Source organism: Notothenia rossii, assembly GCF_949606895.1.
Source record: "Notothenia rossii genome assembly, chromosome: 3".
Classification (NCBI taxonomy): Eukaryota; Metazoa; Chordata; class Actinopteri; order Perciformes; family Nototheniidae; genus Notothenia; species Notothenia rossii.
The window spans coordinates 23,519,504-23,541,451 of NC_136901.1; the positions used below are offsets into that span (position 1 = coordinate 23,519,504).

General features: G+C 41.1%; 1 protein-coding gene across 7 annotated transcripts in view; it reads right to left on the bottom strand.

Annotated features, from left to right (window-relative positions):
- Positions 1-21,948, bottom strand: part of nrxn2b (neurexin 2b) — a 667,491-nt gene that overhangs the window by 441,226 nt on the left and 204,317 nt on the right. For 6 of the 7 annotated variants that reach the window (XM_079668270.1, XM_079668275.1, XM_079668271.1 and 3 more), the window contains one exon: positions 929-958. The exons of the other annotated variant lie outside the window; for it this stretch is intronic. In XM_079668270.1, the coding sequence (XP_079524396.1) occupies positions 929-958 (30 nt within the window). The remainder of the gene's footprint in view (positions 1-928; positions 959-21,948) is intronic. 7 annotated transcript variants of the gene reach the window in all.

A 21,948-nucleotide genomic window follows, 5' to 3' on the forward strand; every position in this document is an offset into this window, starting at 1 on the left:
GTGGTGTGTAGTTGGAAATGAATTTTAGCTTCAAGAAGACACAAAATTACATCAAATGTTAAGATTAAAATGTGCCATTTTAAAATACCTCCTTGGAAAAACATATGTCAAATGCCCTAAGGCCAGAACATAAAAATAAAGTGTGAGGGATATAGGGGAGTGCGGTGTAAGATGTAAACAACATTGCATCAGAAATAACATCCAGAATACATAGCAAAATCAGGACAATTGCAGACATTTCCTCATCAAATGTTAAACACATGTAATAGTGTTGTATCACAACTTGACCTCAACCCTTTAAAATCAGAATGCCAAACAATGAGAATGTTAGCAGAGTGGTGAAGAGAAACTCTGCACATTCGAAAACACTTTCACCTTGAAGTGTTAGTGAATGGGGGTGTGAACACATTTTGAAACTTTGACCAACAAACACATTTCCCATAGAATCAGCAGTTTGTTTAACTTTCTGTTTAAACCCAAGCACAAGGGATAGCAGAAAAGTGTTACCTTCAGCCCCGGGTCGGGTCATCAGGGACAAAGGTGGTCAGAGGTGAAGGTCCAGGACGTGAGCCATAGGACAGGACAAGGGGTGGGACACACATTGGTGGAGGTCACAGAAAAGCACAAAGACATGGCAGGAGGGAAGGGGGGGGGGGGGTAGGGGGGGGAGAATAAGGAGGAACAACGAAAAGAATGAAGAGATGTGGAAGGAGAGGGAGAAGGGGGCAGCAACAGGGGAGGATGTTGCAAAGAGTTAAAAAGACAAGGGAGGTTTTGGGAGGTAATGGAGGGACATGGTACCAAAAGGTAAAAAGAAGGAGGAAATTGTGAGGAAAAGCGGCAGTTTCGGAGGGGTTGGGGGGAAGAGGCTGAGTCAATTCCTCTAAAAAAAAAAACAGAACCAAAATAAAACGGAATGAACCCATACCTTGGTCGTTTAACGTCAGGTGCGCCAGACCTTGAAAGGGAAAAAAACAGAAAAAAAGAACAGAAAGAGGAAGAAAAGAAGGTCATAAAAGGCACGGGAAGAAAAAAAGCATTGTCACAACGTTGGACTGCAGTTTGTGACAGACATCCTGGGGCAGACTTGGATGTCAGAGTTCAAATCAAAGGTAAAAAACGAGAAAGAGAGATAGAGAGAGAGATAGAGAGAGCGAATAGTAACAGAAACAAGCAAACACTTCTTGAGTGAGGTGTGGGGGGTTAGAAAAAAAAGCATTTTCATTTGGCGCAACCCCCGAAGGCTATTGCTCTCACAAATGCTTTTTTTTCTCTGGAGTACTTATGGAACACACAGAACTGTTTGGCAGAAAATAATTGAATTGGATTCATCCTCTACTACTGTACACAAATCATGACAAAAACATCAGAGTCTCCCACAGAGCAGGTCAGAGATAAAGCTGAAGAAACGCTACAGGGTAAAGTTTTTTTGAGTTGTTCGGAAAAACCCAAAAAACAAGTAACCATTATACCAAGCCGCCTAAGTATTTAGTTATCTCACTGGAGGCCACTTTGCACCAACTTGCCAACATTGGATCAATAGATTTAAAAGAAACATTTCCACAATGAGCTAACGTTTCTGCATCAGACCACCCTACCCATTTCACATTCTGACAAAGTCTTTCTTTGGAAATATAATCTAATGCTGTGTTAAAGCCCTGATTTCGCTAACTTAGTCTCATCACCAAGATTCCTCCTGTTCCCCTCTGTTCAATCACAATTGTACAGGGAATAATCTGAAGAAATACCTGTTGGAAGTGTAAACACCATAGCTGGCAGTGATCATATACTGTAAACATACACACGCATGTCTTGGGGATAGAATTATCGGAAGCAAACCTTTAAAAGAAAAATAAATAACATGGTCTATGGCCTTGAGCAAAATGTACTCCTAAATAAACGGAATGTCTAAAGTAAATTGGATTTAACCCCAGGCAGCACAGAATATCAACAGCATCATGTCGGACTCAAAGTCCCAAAAGGTCAAATCATTTCAAACAGACCTGTCTCTTCTTGATCAATACCAGTTCAAACAGAGGTCTCTTGGCACTACCAGCAAACAGGTTCATCATTTTAACCCTTTGCCATTAAGGAAGTGCGATGGTGCAGCCTTAGAGCGCTTTACTTTACCGTTAAGAAAATTACAACATGCACAACATATTCTGCTCGAACAGCTTTTGCTACATGACCCCTCAAACTTCAAAGACTGATTTTTTTTTTCTTCCAGAAAGATGTATAATGTGTTGCTACATTAATCTTTATAAAATATGAAGTCCTTTTCTAAGTAATGTAGTCACTCTACAACCACTGTTCTCTGCAGCTGATTTGGAGTGACAGGTTTTGAAGCAACACTTAAAATATTTGGCTTTGACATTCAGACCATGGACTGGCTATCTGAGGCGCTTCACGCCTAAGGATACTTAAGCATTCAGTTGCAGTAAAAAAAAGAAAGCGAGTGTTTAGTAACCCAAATGAACACACAACTATGGGCCAGCTGCAGCGGAAATTACAAAGCGTGTCTATGCCAACAGCAGCAAGCAGATTAAATATAATGCAAAAACTACAGAAGCTCAAATGACTCTTGACTACAAGCTGTTCCTATTGTCTTCTTTCCTAATAACATGTGTGATTCAGGGACAGAGGAAATGTACAGGCAGAGTGTTTTATTTATCTGCCTGCAGTCCGTTTCATGCCGGCCCTTTGCAGGGAGTCCAATCATTCTCACTCTGCCTCCCTCTGTTTTTGTTCCCTTGCTCATAATCCATTAAGGAGATAAGGCGAAGGCTCCTGCAATGAAACAGAATGGTGCTGTTGCTGCATACAAAATCATTCAAATACACCAACCCGTGGCTTCATCCAGCTCAGGCGGGCAAAACACAGCGGCACCATTTTATGGCCGAGGAGGACTAGGAAAGGTAAAGAAGACAAGACATAAGAAAATATGAAAAGACAGCATCTACACAGCCAGTATAATCAGATATCTACAGACAGGTCAAAAAGGCAAAGAAAGCAAACAAAGTCCATTCCAAGATATCGTATCAGGGAATACATGATTTGATCTGTGCAACAGGCTAAACTTCAATTTCCCAAATCAAGAAAACAGGAAGGCCACACACACACAAACACACACAGCCAGTCACACACATGTTGTTGTATTGGCAGAAGCACAGGATGCAAGATTCCTTCTGTTTTCAGTCTGATCAGGATGTGGCAGCTTTTGCTAACAAGTTGTTTGAGAGAAAAAAGAAGGTACTGAAACTTAAAATTGAAATGACTGATCACTTAAAGACATAAGGAAAGGCTCCATCCCCCTTTAATTATTCCTTAATATTGGATCACAAATTCACCACAGCCACAAGCAGCATCACATACTGGGAACGTGACACAATCCGAGCCCAAACTTTGTCCCCACATCTCCTTGACATCTGAGCGTTTGATTACCTTTCATTCGGCGGTGAGTGAAGATGGGAGTGTCTAACGGAACCACCGCCAATTGGTTGGTTATGATTGAGTGGCAGATGGAGCAGGGTCATAATTCTGCCATTAGAAGTAGCTCACGTCTTATCTGGCCGACTCCTCTTCCCTTTGATTTTTTTCGCCAATTTCCCCACCTTTTGGCTGCTCCCCGTCTCCTCATCCAGCCATCCATCAGCCAGCTGCGGCTGCCTTCTGCTCGCCTCTTCCTCATCTGCCATTTTCTGTTGCTATACATACAGGTCTGATGAACACAGGCCACTACTGATTTTATTAAAATTCCTGTGGGTGGTTTGGTCACCAATGTACTGCTATATACTGTACTACATGATAAAGACAGGCAATGTCCATTAGTTATATGAATATATCAGTCCATAAATACAAAAAACGTTCCTTAAAGTGGACCTATCATGCTATATTCGAGTAATATATTGTAGGGCCATACCTAAATAAAGTATATAAATATAGTTTTTTTTTCAAAATACCAAAACGATCCTGCATTTTAGCCATGCTTCATTTCGCTCTATTTGCTCTTTCCAGCTGTGTTTTTGCAGGGGGCTGATTCTGTGAGTTGCAGCTGACCACGCCCCCCTGCAGGAGAGGGGAGCGTGCTTTGAGATCATCTGCTAGGCTGCAGCGGGGAGAAGAGGGGGAGAAAAAGAGATCTCTGTACTCCGTGTTTTATTCTTATAGAAGTAAGAAGAGAAGTAATGGGGCAGAAACCCTCCTTTTTACGCAGCGGTCCAGACATAGACATCAAACGGCACACCTTCATGCCGATCTAGATCCCTCTGCTTCGCGTCGGGCTCCTGATCAGCCTGTCGGTGTTCTTTTCCCCATAATGACTGCGACGCTGCACATTATCCCTTACATATGATTTATATAGGGTCATTATTCATTTGTTTTAAAGCAGAAGGTGCAAACGCTTGCCTCGGGGAGGGAGAAAAAGAGCCAAAGCGGAGAATAAACAGAAGGGCAACCATGGCAACCATGCAAGGGAAGTCTTCTTCGCTGCTTTTATGGCAGACTACAGCGCCACTTACAGGCCTGGCATATGTAGTACAGCGTCTCCAGCGCTTTCGAGCAGCAATGGCCGGCCATGGCCCAACCTCTCATTCCCCTGATAGGTGGAGAATTGACCAATAGCCGTAGCGCCACCGTCCTGACGTCAGGACAGTGTTCAAATCTGGATCAGTCTGTATCAGATCTGTTGCAGCCCCTTTTTTAGAGATTTGGGTATGGAGGAAAATAGAGAGGGTTGTGTTTTCTGACACTTGGTGAGTTCCCTGGAACACCGGGGACACATATTCATGTATAAAAGACGTACAAAAGTGCATTTTGCATGATAGGTCACCTTTAAACTAAATAATAATTACTGAGATGTCTTGCAATTCTTTGTTTTGAAAGCAGCATTTGATAGGTACAGTACAGCATGCTCTTGAATGACCTTGTGAGACATTCCTCCGTCACATCATCCTACGCACATGAACAGATGTGCTAGGCAGCCTTCATCTTTAAGCCTTTTTTTCCCAACCCCACTTCCTCTCACTTTCCCTATCTGTCGCTCATCAGATGGACACATAGACTAAATCAGAAGGAAGAGTGTGTTTGCTTCCCGAGCCCCCTGATGGAATGTTAAATAGCATCTTCCTCCAAGGACTCTCATCAGCATATGGCCAATGCACTTTATGTGCCTTCTGATGGCACATGTCATACTGACTCAAAACCTTCTTCTTTCCTTGCAGATGCCAACATTGTTGGCCGTTAAAACATATTTCTTGACAGCACTGCCTTTGATGACTTCAATGGGAGCGAGCATTCACAAAGAAGCAAGAAATATTGAAGTGTGTTAAAGTCATGAAGCATAAAATAAGAACAATGAATGGTTTTATGTGCAGCTTATGCTAGGTGCACCCTTGGCACAAGATATGAAACTCCACAATATCCAAAACATTTGACACATCCACAAATCACTTGCTTTTACTAGGCCTGGGCAGAAGTAAAGTGTCGCTGTGTAATCATTGCTGCATGTCTTTCATTGCCAAAAAAGTGCAAGCACGGCTCTCGAGGACTCGGAAACAAACCGGCAATTTGTAAAAACATCTGCTTAAAAGATGTGGGGAAATGGTTCTGATTGAATGTGAATAACATCCATCTCAGTTGGCTGATCCATAATGCATAGTGTCTTTGCCCAGCTTAAGTAATATAGAAACTGTGGCAGAATTTAAAGTGCTCAATAATTCATTGTGGATATCTATTATATGAGCGAGAGAAAGGGTGAGATAGTGGGAGGTAAGGGACTGAGAAGACTTCTACAATCTTGCTGAGAGTTATAGACTGCTGTTAAAGGCTTCCACGTCTTAAAGCCCTTTAAATTATTAACATCGAGCTTGACACATTTTAAAAAGGAAGAAACATGTTTTATACACTAACATAAAATGAAATCAAGTGAAACTATTGCACATTGAGTCCACAGCCACTTACCGACACTATGGAGTCAAAGTCTACAGCTTGCTGTGATTTTAATAAAGGATAAAAGACAAAAGCAGTGTTCACACACACACACACACACACACACACACACACACACACACACACACACACACACACACACACACACACACACACACACACACACACACACACACACACACACACACACACACACACACACACACACACACACACACACACACACACACACACACACACACACACACACACACACACACACACACACACACACACACACACACACACACACACACACACACACTCTTTCATCTCATGTAACTGTAGCTCTGTATGTGTGTAGCGAGAATGAAATGAACCTACTCTGCTCAGACTGGGCAGTTGTTGCTGTATTATACACGAGGAAGTGGTTCATTTCTGAATGTTCAGATCTGTAAAGCTTTCTTCTTCTGAAGAGCCGTATATACAGTATAGCGCAGGGTGTGAAGCAACCGCACACTGAGCTTTTTCTCACAGCCGTGAACACACTCTATCTTAGTTATCACTTGAGGGAAATAATGCTGTGTATTCTAAGAAATGCTCACAAGCTGCTCTGTTCAAAATCAAAATGCATTATTAATGTTTCAACCAAAACACAAAAAATAGCAAGGCATGCAGAGTTGAAGCCGTGTCAATTACCTCAAGGAAACTAGGGGAATTTAGCGATCACAAAGAAAACGGCCAAGACAAACATTGAGCCCAGAAAATGAATGGTGTTAAGGGCTGTAAATATAATAAGCCTATGTCTAAAATGGACAACATTGTTAGGAGATTTAAACTACAGTATACAGCGGTTCTGCACTGCGGTCACCTCAGCCGTCTCTCAAGTTTTTTTTTCAAATCAGCTGCTCTTTTTTCCCCTGCTATATTTGATGATCGATACAAATATTTGTTTCCACAAGTTCTTAATAAAAGTGACACTGTTGGACTCGGTACCAGTTTGACTGCTACCAAAAATAAAATGAAATACTTTTAGTATGTACTTTATGAGTAATCTTCTGTCAAAGTCCCCTCCATAGTACATAATGCATGTTTTCTGCTATCTTTGATGAATGATAAAAACCACAGTCCCCCCCCTCGCTACAATGACCATTAGACCATTTAGTAAGGTAAAAAGCAAAAACGCCTCGACACTCTTCCGTTTACTTTTTTAATAAAGAAAAACAAATGGTCCGTAGATACACGGATTCATCTCCCTCCATCATGTTGATTTGAATCAGAAGTTCTGAACATGAGCCCGCCCCACTCGACCTTCTGAGCCAATCACAGCGCGAGAATGACCTGCCTTCCGTTTCAACCATACTCCTTTCCGTTTCCACTATACTTTATCTCTCACATACATGCATTCTTCACTTGCATACATATATTGTCTTCAGACATGCATATATTATTTATAATATTAAATGTAAACATTGAATGAATGTACATGAGAGCAAAATGTATAAATATGAGCATTACAATATATGAATATGAGAAAAAAAATGCATGAATGTGAGAGTGACAATACATGAATGTGTGCATTGAAATATGATAATATGAGAGCAAAATGTATGAATGTGTGAGTGTAAATATATACGTGAACATGTATGTATGTAAAAGGAGAATGTACGTGTGTAAGAGTGAAAATGTATGTATGTAAAAGGAGAATGTACGTGTGTAAGAGTGAAAATGTATGTATGTAAAAGGAGAATTACGTGTGTAGGAGTGAAAATGTATGTATGTAAAAGGAGAATATATGTGTGTAAGAGTGAAAATGTATGTATGTAAAAGGAGAATATATGTTTGTAAGAGGGAAAATGTATGTATGTAAAAGGAGAATGTATGTGCGTGAGAGGACCAGTATGAATTACGGCCTGTACGGCCCCTCATACTGCACTGTTCCTCAATCAAATAGCTACGTGAACAATGCACATATGGTTCAAAGTAGAAGCTTTTGTCATTGCTGAAATTGAGTCAGTGTTCTTTCAAGGACCGTGTCTGTCTGTTCAGTATAAACACCTATGCTGCATGTCACTGGAGTTTATTTTGTTTTGCTCATACATCACACTGTGAAAAGTGCAGGGTTCTAAACTGATAGATTATTTTTGGATTTACTGCAAGCAGCTATATTAGTCAGGTTTTGGTCAAAGTCTAATGTTCAGAGATGTTGAGAAGTCTAGCTGCAGCTTGGGTGTAAGCCTCTGGTTTAGTCACATGTTAGTTAATCTAGTTAGCTCTAGAGCAGGGGTGTCAAACTCAATTTCATCGCGGGCCACATTCGCGTAAAGGTTTGTGAATGTGAATGTCATTAACTACGTCTGAAAGCAGCAAGTCACTTCAGTGAACATGTCACAAAACGAGACGCATTGTGGGACATGTAGTTTATGGGCAACCTGCTTCTGTAAAGTGGCATGTAACTGTATAATAAACGTATTATATTCTTTGCAAGCTCTTGCAGGGCCACATAAAATGAAGTCGCGGGCCGGATTTGGCCCCCGGGCCTTGAGTTTGAGACCCCTGCTCTAGAGTCGTAAAGTGACACGTACAAACAGCTATCTTTGCTTATGTTTTAACTGTAAAATATGTGAATGAGATAATAAGCAGGTTCACCAAGGGTTTAAGAAATGTCTTAAGAATTGTTGTTTTTATAATTCTACACCTACAGGTGACGAGTATCTGGAACTACAGGCTACACCAGAGTAAGGGAGGAATATTACTGAGACACCTCCTTGATGCCTGCAGCATTTAGCTCTTCTAAATGTGTTGCAAAGAGTGCAAGATCCATTATATATTACAGTAGTAGTACTACACATCTATCCTGCAACAGTACCGCAGACCATCTGCCTTGAATGCTTTGCACCCCAGCGCTATGATTACATTGCAACACAAATCTGACTGCTTCTCAATTGACCAGTTACCGCAGCAATGTGAAAGGTGCAACGCCTGCATTTGAATCAAAGGCAGAGCTGTATTTCAGCTTCTGTGAAGCAAACTTGACATTTGACACTGGTTGTAAATTCAAATAAATATGCAGGAGACAGAGAGGATAACTGGACATTTTCCACAGCCAATAATATTCACAAAATACACTATTTTGAATGCCTGCACTGAACACACCAAATCATACATTTTTACTTGGTTTGTTGTGTTGGTTTCTGGCAGAATGCCCTAGATTCTCAAGGTATCTAAATGTATTCCCTTTACTGTAATACAGAATACTGTTCTGTGTGTATGTAGGAGTGAGGGTGCATTCATTTGATTTCCTTGGAAATACCACAGGGAACTGTTGACCCCGAGGCACTTAAGCTGAGCGAGTGAAGCATTAAATCTTTATGGTCACTTTCCACTTTATTCAGCAGCTACAGCCATCATCTGTCAGGAGCGATGCACTAAGTTGTTTAGAAGCCTGTCAAGTGATGTGATTTACAATTCAAAGTTACAATTAGACACGGCCATACTACATAATTAAGATTGCACATGCCAACGTTTGCAGAAAGAGAATGTTTTAACCAATGCTGCCATGAGTGACAATTTCAAAACATTCTTATCTCTTGCTCTAGAATGAATGTAAACACTGTCTTAATATACTGCAACATTAAAGATATGAAAGAACATTTCATACTAAATTGTTGATGCTAAAAGGGCTCACCAATATTGCAAACACTTTTGTCTGTTGTTTTTTGTCTCAATAACTGTCTATTCTCTACATGAGGAGATCATAGTTAAGTCTTACGAGGGAAAATATCTCATCTTGAGATATTACGCTCCCCCACATTTCTTAATTAACTGCATAACACTGAGTGAATCACTTTGACTCACACATTTTGTTCATTAAAACAAGCTAATATGTCATGGGATATGTCTGGGAAAAGAAACCAGAGACTCTCGGAGATTGGTGAGGGGTGGAGATCTGAACAGTTGCCGTTCTTTCTTAATTAAACATTTCTTGATTTCTTCACTTATTCTAATAATAAGACAGTCTAAAGATACTCAAAGGAGTTTTAATAATTGAACAGCTCTTACACAAAACACTGATGCATTCACTTCAAAGAAAGGTCTTTGTCAATACTGAAAGCAACATATTTTAAATAGTAAACAAACTATTCTAATGTCTTACTATATATCTTCTAGATTTTGTATTTCCTTCCATTGTTTGGATTTTTACCAGTTACCAAATGTGTGGAGCTTCTGGCCTGGGAGAACCATGCTGGGTCCAATGTGAAAACCAATCAACTCTACGTCTGACCTCTATTTTCATTTCATTTATGAGGTCAACACTAATCATTAGTCCCCTGAGATCTAGTGACCTATCTCAGAGTTTCCATCTGTCCTTCCTCTCCTCTTTCTAATCTTCAACTGCCAGTGCTGCGGATGCATTCTACAACTGTTCCCTGCTCCACCCGCCCTCTTTCCACAGTCAATTTCATGGAATGAATGCCTCTGATTGCCACTTCTGGACTCTGCTCGTTAGGGGAGTTAAAGGTGGGGAGTGGGAAGCAGAATCCATGCCACCCTATGCAGTTTTTTTTCTTTTCCTGGGATGTTGGAAGCTGTAATTGCGACGTCAGATGTGTTGAGGAGAACTGCAGCATTGATGGAAGGAAGGAAGCCAGGCCTGAAGTGGACGATTAGCACATGCAACCACCCCCCCTTTCTGTACAAAACCCTCTACACACACACACACACACACACACACACACACACACACACACACACACACACACACACACACACACACACACACACACACACACACACACACACACACACACACACACACACACACACACACACACACACACACACACACACACACACACACACACACACACACACACACACACACACACACACACACACACACACACACACACACACACACACACACACACACACACACACACACACCCTACCCAAGTCCTTGGGTGTCCTTATGCTCTCTTTTCTTTTGAAATATTAATGTAATCATGTAGATTTATATTGAGTTCAGAGAGACAAAGCATTTTTGAATAACCTGTACACGCAGAATTTTTTTTAGATATTGTTTTTGCCTCTATTACAAAAGTAAAAACGCATGTCAGTGAGATAAAGTAGAACTAACTAAATCCCCTGGTCCTCTGAGCCATGGAAGCTCAAGTCAAGGCAAAGTAATCTACAGGGACATTAGTGCAGAATAGCACCTTGCCTTGAGCGTTTGTTGGTGTTTAATGTTTCATTTTGACAATGTTCTCCCTTCAGCCTGCGTTTAGAGCACACATCCTGTTCCTCTCCACCAGCGGCACGGCACTGAACTGTAGTTTCTTGTAAGGAACTAAATAAAATCGTAATGACTTTTCCTAGAAATGTGGCTTCCCGTGAGGTTTTGACAGGGCGACTTCCTGCCTTGCATCAGGGGGTGGGTCTCAGCAGGTAACGACAAAAACATCCCATAATGGAAAATTAATGTCTTCCAACTGAGATGATGCGCTAACTACATTTAGCTCATTGAGTCTGGTAAACAACATTAGACCGTAGAATGTGCAATACTCCTGGAAGTTCAGTCATTTGAGAGAGAGCTGGATAACTATGGCACAATTTATGTAAATTGTGTAACAAATGTATTCATAATTGATGAGCCTATTTTCTGAGGCTGGAATCCTCTTTGTGGGGAACAATAAGCGGCTTGATTTAACCAAGATTGGAAAGTCCCAACTGGTGTTTCCTCTCTACTCACAACTGCATAATGGTTTGCTTCTTTGCAGCACAGTGTTGAATACAATGGTTCTGAAGAAGCTAACTACACAATGCAGCAAGCAGAATTGAAAAAAAACATTTTTAAGTGGCTCAATATATCAGTCTAAATATCTTAATTGTCTTTAAAGCAAGATAACAGGGCTGACAATTAGTTGGATTAACAGTTGAAAAGGCCACTTCAGGTAATCATAGTTTTCACTGCCCTATGGATACACCTGCTAAGAGAATCACAACTCAATTGAATCTTCAATTAAAGAAGAAAGATTGAACATCAAAAGACAATGTGGAATGAAGTGAGAAATGTTTTTAGCCATGTTTGAAAAGTAAAGCCATGTCATTAAATGTCAGACCTCAACCCTGAATTAGGATAAACTAATCACAAAACAACAGTGTCTGGTTTAGTTTCAGCTGCTGAGCAAAAAGCCCTGCTGCTTGCTTTCATCTCGCCAAACTCTAATTAGGCAAACTGAACAAATACCAGCGCGCAAGAAGTCCTCTGCATATTCAAACAAAAGGGCTCCTGAGTTCGAGCGAGCAGAAGGAGCTAAAGAGAGGGAGAAGGAGAAGGCAGAGAGAGCTGATCACAAGAAAATTAAACGGCACTGAACCTTGTAAACAAATATTTCAACAATGTTTAACACAATGTAGGAGACGTCTGGTGCTGCTGTGCTGTGAAATAGCCCAGCTCTGTTTGGAATGGGCTTTCACGTATGATGAGAAAAAACTAGAGATGTCCCGATCCGATCACGTGATCGGGGATCGGAGCCGATCACGTGATTTTCAAAAGATCGGAATCGGGAGAAAAAAAATCGGGGATCGGGATTTTTTTATTTTTTTTATTTCGTATTCAATGTTACAAAACAAAAATGACCTTGTTCAAGTCTTAAAGTCATCCTGAGGCCTTAGTTTTGGTTTCAAATTACACAACATCATGTATGTGTTGCTTCTTTGGGGCTTGTTTTCATAGACCTGGTTGCTTATTTCTCTCAAATCTGGCAACAGAGTGGGCAGGGCGCAGTGTCTAATAGTAGCAGTAAGCTAACGAGTACTGAAAGCTTGATTTTGTTTTGATCCAATGCTGCACAACTGAACTGATCCAATGCTGCTGTGAAAGAAAGAAGCTATATCCATGTTGGATAGAATATCCAATTTAAATAAAAAAATAACCTTAAGGGACAACTTGAATGCTTTTTTCTTTTTTTTCTCAATGCATTGCATAAAGATCGGATCGGGAAAAATCGGTATTGGCAAATTGTCAAAATCAAATGATCGGAATCGGATCGGGAGCAAAAAAAGGTGATCGGGACATCCCTAGAAAAAACCTCAACTAAAGAGACACAAAGGAGACAAAACACACCAAGTGCTTGTGTATTTGTGAAGGGGTATCAGTAAAGGAATGGGTTTTAATACAAAAAGCTACACATACTAACTACTCGAGCAGGGGTAAAGCAGAAACCATTTCAGCGTACTATTCTACCTGCATGGAATGCCTAAAGCCTGTCATTCCCTTCATTAATGATTTCTCCTTTAGCATTCCACCTTGACGTGTCAGCTACCCTGAAATATATGAGCTTCTATAGTTGGCAGAGAAGGTTAAGGGGAAAGAGAAAAGACTGACACAAATCCATTTCTTTCCCCTCAACATTCCAGGTTTTTCTTCCCAAGTTATGTTTCTCTGGAAAGTCACTCATCACTTTACATGACTTCCGTGGACAAATCCGTGAGATGCTGCAGCCCGATCCTTGTTGGCATGGCAACAGGCTCCAGTATCCTTTCTACCATGACGATGGCCATACTGGTGTTTTCACATTCTGTTTCACATTCCCCTGCTCTTTGTCTTCCTTCTACCGGTGTTCTCATCTATTGATAATGTCTTGATGGTACTTTTTTAATCTCTCTTTCACCCTGTTCGCTAACCTCCATCATCCCCTCTTCTTCTGACCTTAGTATTATTTTTTTTGGCTCACGTTTCCCTGTCACTGTATTTCTCTCGAAGCAATTAAGGTTGTCATTGTGTGTTTTTGTTTTTCTACTCAAATACATAACGCTCAACTCTAAAAGAAATCAAGGGGGATTTGCATTTGAATGAGGTTATAAAACCAAATGTGAATTCATTAATTATAAGGAGGGTGCATTTTGATCAGTAATGATATTCATAAAAAAAGACTGTCTCCTGGTTCATTGCCCATAGAGGTAAACCCATTGGAAATGGCATGTATGGGGCAATTCAAATAAACCTAGCCCTTTCATGAATCTTTCCACAGCAGGGAAATTGCTTTTAGGTTAAATACATTCTATAGCCAGTCAGGACTACTATATCTAATTAAGTCCATTGCCAAGGCTGTATTGTGTAAGCATTTGTTAGCATACATAGAACACTGATGAAGTGCAGACGAGTGGAACGAACCCAGACCTGCTTTAATTAGCATGTTATTATATGACCATCATCCAGAACAAGCTAGTCCAACAAACTAGTGTACACAATCAAAGTTAAGGGAATCAACAGTACAGACGACAAACTAAACATAGAATGTCTATTTTTGGGGTTAAAAAAATAGCAAAACAGAGATGCAGAGACACAACATATGCAGCCAAATACATTTCTCTGGCACCTGGCTATCAAGAAAAGGACCGAGTCTGTTAGCCGAGAAGCTCTCCGGAGACCAACACAGGCCTCAGGTAGAAGAATGTCATGTTATCTCACAGCCACACCTGATGTGTGCTTGTCTGCATGCATGTGCAAAGGTATACTTTGACCAATGCCCCCGGGACATTGATACTGTAAATACATATTGTCAACACTACTCCCGCCAAAACCCTCACCAGCACCGTCGTTTTGGCTAGCGCTTGTAGAGTGTATGATTGCTTAATCGGACAGGGCTGTTTTGCTAGGCTCCACTGATCCCATCTGTCACGACTTCATCCTCAGATCCGTCGTGCTGTTTCGAGCCCCACGACAGCTCTTTGAGAAAACCACTCAATCTGTTCTCTGGGCTATTTTTGCATTCTTTTAATGTTCCTCTTATAAAAGAAAAAGAAAGAAGCATAGAGCTGCAGGTTGGTTCACATAAAACTATATTTTCACTTGGATTTGGGTTGAGGGTAGCCTGATTTTCGTGATCTGCGATCCCACCTTCCTCTGCCCTCCACTCACCCTTCCTCCACCACCTCAGAGGGAGCTGGCATAGGATCAGAGAAGCTTGGTGTTTCCTGAGTCACCAGCTATTTGGCACTCGGTGCCCTCCTTCCCTCCATGGCAGCAGTTCCTAGCAGTGTGCCTGCTGCTGAATACCAGTCGCCTCTGGATCAGCTCATCCCCGGGGCGCCAAACGGAAACTGGATTAGTGGCTCTGAACGCACATAAGAGAGAGCCTACATGTGCCTTTGTCCCTAGCTGTGTGTAGAAGCAGGGGGCCATTACTTGGTCACCAGTTTACAAGTTGAGGAGGGCAGATAAGACACTAACAAAAGAAAGCTGCTTTCAATTGATATTTATTCGCAATTGCTAGAGGAATATTCTATTACATATGGCTTAAAATAATAATGTCTGACTAGTAAATTGACTACCCTGTTAACATTATTTTATGTCAGGAAATGTAAGATTAGTTTTATTCTTCATCCATTCATTCATTGACAGGGATTGATTTCATACAAAGTTAACAGTTAACATGAGCAGTGAGTGTCACTGTGAACAGAAAAGTAAGTGTGCCAAGGAAGGATGAAAAAAACAACTATGTGTCAGTATCAGCTCCACTCTGATATAAGTACAGTGTCTGTGCAGTTCAGTATAAAAACACCAAAGCCTTGACTGGTTAGCACCAAAGATATCGCAAAAAATCTGAAAAAACAAGCTTCCTGAGGATTAGCGCTCTAATCCATGATAGTCTATGAATGCTAATGTGTCGGCTCGAGGCACAAAGAACTAAAATCCCCTGCGGCCCTCCACTGCTCTCCTTTACTTATAAGAACTTCTAATTATGTGACACTATAAAAAGATTGATTCTGGTGATCCACAAGAGTGATAACATTAGCATGTGTTAAATACTCAGGACATGTGCACCGCTATGTCAGGACTAAAGTAAGACCACTGTTGAGTATGTGAAATCAGGTAGCCAGGGATCAGGCTCACGTGGCTGGATCATCTTCTCTTTCAAAAGCCTATAACATCCTCGCTGATGTTTATAGTATAAAGACACAATCACTGAGCTGGTCTCTTTCTGGTAGGTCCAACAAGCGGACCACAGGGTCACTGAACTGCTAAATCCAATTATATGCAATTATGCACTGAGTCTTGTTCCAAAGAAAATAGCTTTATGTGGACAGGCGAGGAGGTTAAATAAAAAAAAGAAGGTTTTTTCAGTGTGATACACCGCTTTGGCCATGAATTCCTCTCTTTAGGAAAGGGGGTGTTTGGTGTGAGTGTGTGGCCTGTGTGCAATTATCTTTTTGCCAAGACTCACATTACGAAAACATTTTAATTAAATGAATAAACACGTCAGCTCCACATCTAATTTGCAGTATTGTTTATAAAATACAACTAAAAATAACTTTTTTTTAAATGTAAAACGTAACCAATCTATCAATCCATCAAACGCAAGGTTAAAAATCCTGTTTACATAAAGTGTTGAAGGTTACCATACCAACCAAAACCAGCAAAAATTGCATTATAAAACAGATTGAAAAAGAATGCCTTGTTTTTAATGATATACTGTATACATTCAATTTGTCAAAGTAGGCACTGTATTCAACACCAAAGTGTTAAGAGACCAATGAATTGAACTGCAACATGTCTCAATAAATGTCTGATGTACAGATTGTGATAAAGAGATACGCAACACAATATCAAGACTAATGAACTGTGTTTCATTTAAGGAATAAATTGGGAACACAATAATCATTTTTAACTACACTGAAAATGATACAGTGTATTTGAAATAGCACATGTTACAGTGATCCAGATCAATCCATTTCCACATAGGCTTCTGTAATTACAATGAATTGTTCAGCTTAATAAGGCAGCTGAAACTGGGATAAAGATTGATACAAGGCGAAGTGGAATAGCTCTGCCTTGGAAAAAAGTCAGGCAGCCAAATCAATAACAGTTTGAGTATTTCATCAGTGTCAGTAACAAAAGCATATAATTAGAGCTGCCTCAGAAATACCTAAATCAATCAAGGTTAGTTTTTGTTTTCTCTCCACCCAGACGTATCACTTACAATTCAACCCTTTTGTGTGTGTTGTTTTTAGTTAACAAGGTGGTTCCACTGCCTCGTCCGCTTACAAATTCCCCCAGACGCCGCCTCCATTTGTTCGTTTGCATTCACCTCCCATACTGCCTTCGTTCTCCTCACCTTTTCTGCACATTAACTATCTCTCCGCCCCACTGCATTTATTGCAAGTGAGGGAGCTCGGGGAGGAGGCGGAAGAGTGATCAGTGTCATCTCCACTTCATTTCTATGATCAACGGTGCCTCTGGGGGCTCCAACCAACAGATCTGGGTACCCGGCGCTTCTGAACAGGCGCCATCTGCCACTGCCATCCCCGAGGCAGGGCGGCAAGCTGGGGCTGGGGTTCTACGCTGGTGCGGCAGAGAATATGAGTGTGTGTGAGTGCATCACCCTGACTTACTGTGTATGGTTATACATATTAATGAGCATCTGTGCTTACGGGGAGCACTGTTGAGATGCTTTTAGTGTTTTCACACAGTATTGGAGTAGTGCAATGCAACAGGTGTGTCTGTGCATATACTTGTGATGTAGCTCAGGCACACGTGCTAAAATCCAATAGAATGATCGTTTATGCTCTAATCTCCAGATGAGGGTAACATGGTCCATGGCTGATGCTGCGATAAAAATGCCTTCACAAAGCGATGGAAAGGGGAAAGTCAACATGTGTAAAAACTCAAACTTAAATCAGTGTGTCAAACTTTTAATGTAACTTCTAAATTCATCTCTCCACAGCTGCTTAGTACTGTGGCCCTGCAATTTGCGGGAAAATTGCATGCAAATCAAAGTCCTAAAGGGTACATATTATGCAAATGTTCAGGTTCATTTGGAGTGTTTTAGGTTTTTCCTGAACATTTTACATGTTTTAAAGTTTTTTTTTTAAATGTCACCGTCTGGCTTAAATGCTCTGTTCAAACGCATGTCCATCAAAAAAATGATTGGCTTGGTGGAGAACCTCAGTTGGGGGGCGAAATATTCGAATGAAACTGCAGGGAGCCACATCTGAATGGCTTGTCCACAAAAAACTGACTCATTATACAAACACATTTCGTTTTTCACAAAAAGGCCACTTTGTAATCACTTTATGTCACCTTCAGTTTGATAATCGTTGTCATGGTCAGCTGGAAGTATATCGACTGACAACAATGGGTTGCAAAAAGCTTAAAGGAATCTTCACAATGCATGTTGCTGCCATAAATGTATAGAACAAACTAAAAAAAAACATGTCTTGAACGATACCAGGACTTTCTTTGGATTGTGATGGTGTCTTTAATTTTAAGCATGGACAATATGTATGTGTGTGTGGGCGTGTTTGTGCATGTGTGCGGCCTCCTCTCCTTATCTCCTTCAGCCAGGCCACTCTGCCGACACACACTCCAAAGAGCCCCTAGTTGTCATTCATGGCGTCACACAGCCCCGAAAAATGTCAGCATGAGGGGTAGGAGAGAGACAAAGAGAGAGATACCCAGGAGAGTGGAAAGGGGTTAGGGTTTGAAGCCCAACAAAAACCCCCCGCCCCGCTATCTCAGTAGGATTCCGTTATCTCTTCTGTTTTACCTCGTCCTTTCTTCAGCACCACGCGTATACACACACACACACAGTGCTCAACGCCGTATCTGGTGGTTCCAAAGCACCTCCAATTTAAAAAGTGTCTAAATGCGCTGTTATGACATTTCTGCCATACTAACTGTTTGATGCAAAGAGAGCAACAGACACAACACAACGTCCACTCAATAGTTTTTTATGAGGATGATGTAATGCTTTATGGGGGACATCCAATCTCAGTTGAGCGTCACGTAAAGCTGAAAAACTCAGATTATTCTGAAATCTAATCTCGTAGATGCATGTGATGAGAGTGGAGAAGACTACTCCATCCATGTGACTTTATATATTTTTCTTTATCTTTTTATCTGTAACACATACACACACGCAAAAACACAACCACACATGGAACAGAGCAGACCACAGTTATGTCCCACAAATACTTTTCCACCAGGTTCTAGCCAAATGGCATTTGTGCGATTACCATCTTGTTGCAGCTGACAGCCAGCGTGGTGACAACACACGCCGACAACTGGACGGCATTATAAATAATGACTGCCATCCACTCCAAGTGTCAGGACGAGCAGCGTCACATAAGGGCCAGAGAATGTAAGACAAAACACAAACATAAGCTCACACACAGAGACAGTGATTTATAACCCTTTTACCTTCCGCATGCAGATGCATAAGCAAAGGCCGACACACAGGGAACATGCCCGCACAAATAATATGCAAACATTGAAAGCAAACAGAGGAAAAAACAATTTTCAGACATCCTGTGATACCGCAGAATCTTTAAATGCTACATCTTACTTTTCATCTAAACTGTGATTCATTTCATTCCATCAGGGAGAAATAGTTGCAGCACAAATTAAAGTATCAGTTCACGATGGAAACAGTGCAAAACAACAATTATCAGCCTGGCTTATTGTTTTCATTATAAATTGACTGGCATACTTTTTGAAAGCGCTGAAAATGCTAAAATATTCCTGTATGCCTGAAATATCCATTTGTGGTAATTCTGTGTTTGTGCTCTCTCTCTCTCTCTCTCTCTCTCTCTCTCTCCTCTCTCTCTCTCTCTCTCTCTCTCTCTCTCTCTCTCTCTCTCTCTCTCTCTCTTCTCTCTCTCTCTCTCTCTCTCTCTCTCTCTCTCTCTCTCTCTCTCTCTCTCTCTCTCCTCTCTCTCTCTCTCTCTCTCTCTCTCTCTCTCTCTCTCTCTCTCTCTCTTCTCTCTCTCTCTCTCTTCTCTCTCTCTCTCTCTCTCTCTCTCTCTCTCTGATTTGATGGACAGTTCCATTACAGTGTTTCTCAGTGTCTTGTGTATGCAGATGTGCGCGTGACTAACCTACCATCTGTTCACACCAACAGTTTCTAACAGGGAGTTGTCCCTCAGACGCTGAATATCCAGTTTTGCTGTATCAGTTCCCTGCAAAATGTTCCTTAATGTTTGGATGCTTAAGCACACCGTGGCAGATCAAACCAAGTGGTAGTGATGATGATAATCTTGTAATTTCACTGTGGAATATTTTTAAAGGAACAACACACTCGAGCTGATTGTCCTTATCTCTGCCCGCTGTAAATAAGGACCTGCCGGTGAGCCTTTACGTACAACTCTCTCCACTCTCAGGATACAGTGGAGCAGCAAACCACTTCAGCTCAGAAGGTATGTTCAAAATGCAGGGGTTTTTATTCTTAAATAATGTTCATTGCTGCAATAATGTTGTTGCTTTTGTATCTATTCTTACGTAAATTATCAAACAATATAAAAAATATATATGTTTTTGCATGTTTTCAATATGATGTTTGGCTTTGGGTTTTAATTAAATTGACAAATCTCTTTGAAAAACAACTACCGGGTCACCAAACTGAAATGAGCAGCAACATTATTAAAGCTTGTTAATCAAAATTAGTGCTTTTTGTTTCTAACAGACAGCACTGTTGTGGTCCAGACTTTTACTCTTCACATTCATTCCCAAACATACTGTGTGAGAGACAACAAAATCAGTTGTGGGATACTTGGCTGCTGTGTAAACATAGCATATGTATCCCTAATGATGGCTCCTCTCAAGCTACATGCCGTCAGGGCAGGTCTGCAGCTGATGGAGGAGCGATAAGATAACAAACGGTTTATACAGCAGAGGAATGATAAGTCCCATGGTAAGGACCTCACAGTGGCTCCGTGTGTGTGTCAGATTGCCAAGTTGGCCCTATCTTTGTCAAAGCGTAGGGGTGTTTTTACCCTGCTGTGAATAGCAGCTCACCCTGCAAAACAAATACCATGAAGGCTCATCCTCCTCTCCATGACCTTCATAGTGAGTGGTTAAGGAGAGTCCTCACCTGTTTCTCTGTGGAGGAAACCTCTCCAGTGTTCTGCCTGCTCTGTTCCATTTTTCCTTTCTCTAAATGCTTTATGGAAGACTTTCCGCTAGATAATCAAGTAAATCTAGGTTAAATGTCAAGGCTGCAGTGTGTGGGTGCATTCAGGTACGGCCTCATTTTATACAGCGTGTCTTTAATGAAAATAAAATAAAAAAGAAAGTGTATTCACTCTGGCAAAGCTGTTGAATAACCATGCAAATATGCATGAGTTTCCAGCAATCAAGGCAAACAGCGCTGCGTGTGTCGGCTTAGGAGTCAATCAGAAGTGGTGCAGACACAGTGGGTGTCTGTTGCTCTTTCAGACTGAGTAACATTAGAGGTAGCCTTTTTGATCATGCACGCTTTAAAGAGCCAACTCCTAAATTAACTTGCTAAGGAGATGATTTCTCTATTCAAAGACTATGGATGTTTCTCAATGTCGAGTAAAGCTGCTCCAGAGCCACTTTTTCAAGCATACTACGTCATCGAGTGCCGCCAAAGGAATGTTCCAATGTCCAGCATACTTGGAATTCTACCGAGCCGAGGCTGCACATGTGTAGACTCCGCGGTCTTAAAATCCCCACAATGCTTTGCGCATGGACCAATTTCCCCAAATCTGTGGTGGAAAATGTAGGGCGGGGCCTCTCATATGACGCACACCTGCACACTTGCTAGCCTGTTCCACTCTTTGTTTTCCGAATGCCAGGAAATATTCTTGCCTCGCTTCTGAAGCAAGTGACTCGGAAGACATGTGCTACCAAGCAAGCATACTCGACATTGAGAAACACCCTGAGTGTGGGCTGATTTCAGCTGCGCAGAGAGATTATCTTATATTTTAAATCAAATTAAATAAGGTGGATTTCTTCTTTATGGAATACTCATCTATAGATTTGTTTACATATGATGCACATTGAACAAACTCCATCAACCTAAGAGGAACACAGTGTATATAACATATATTAGATAAGGTAACACAGGGCAATCATTGACTTAATCAGGCCACAGACCTCCATCAGCAAGGACTGAAGTAGATTTGATTTGAAAAGCACTGGATGATTGGGCACTCATGTTGTGTGAGCTTTGCTCTGTCCTTTGTATTAGTCCCATTAGCAATTGATTGGCCACT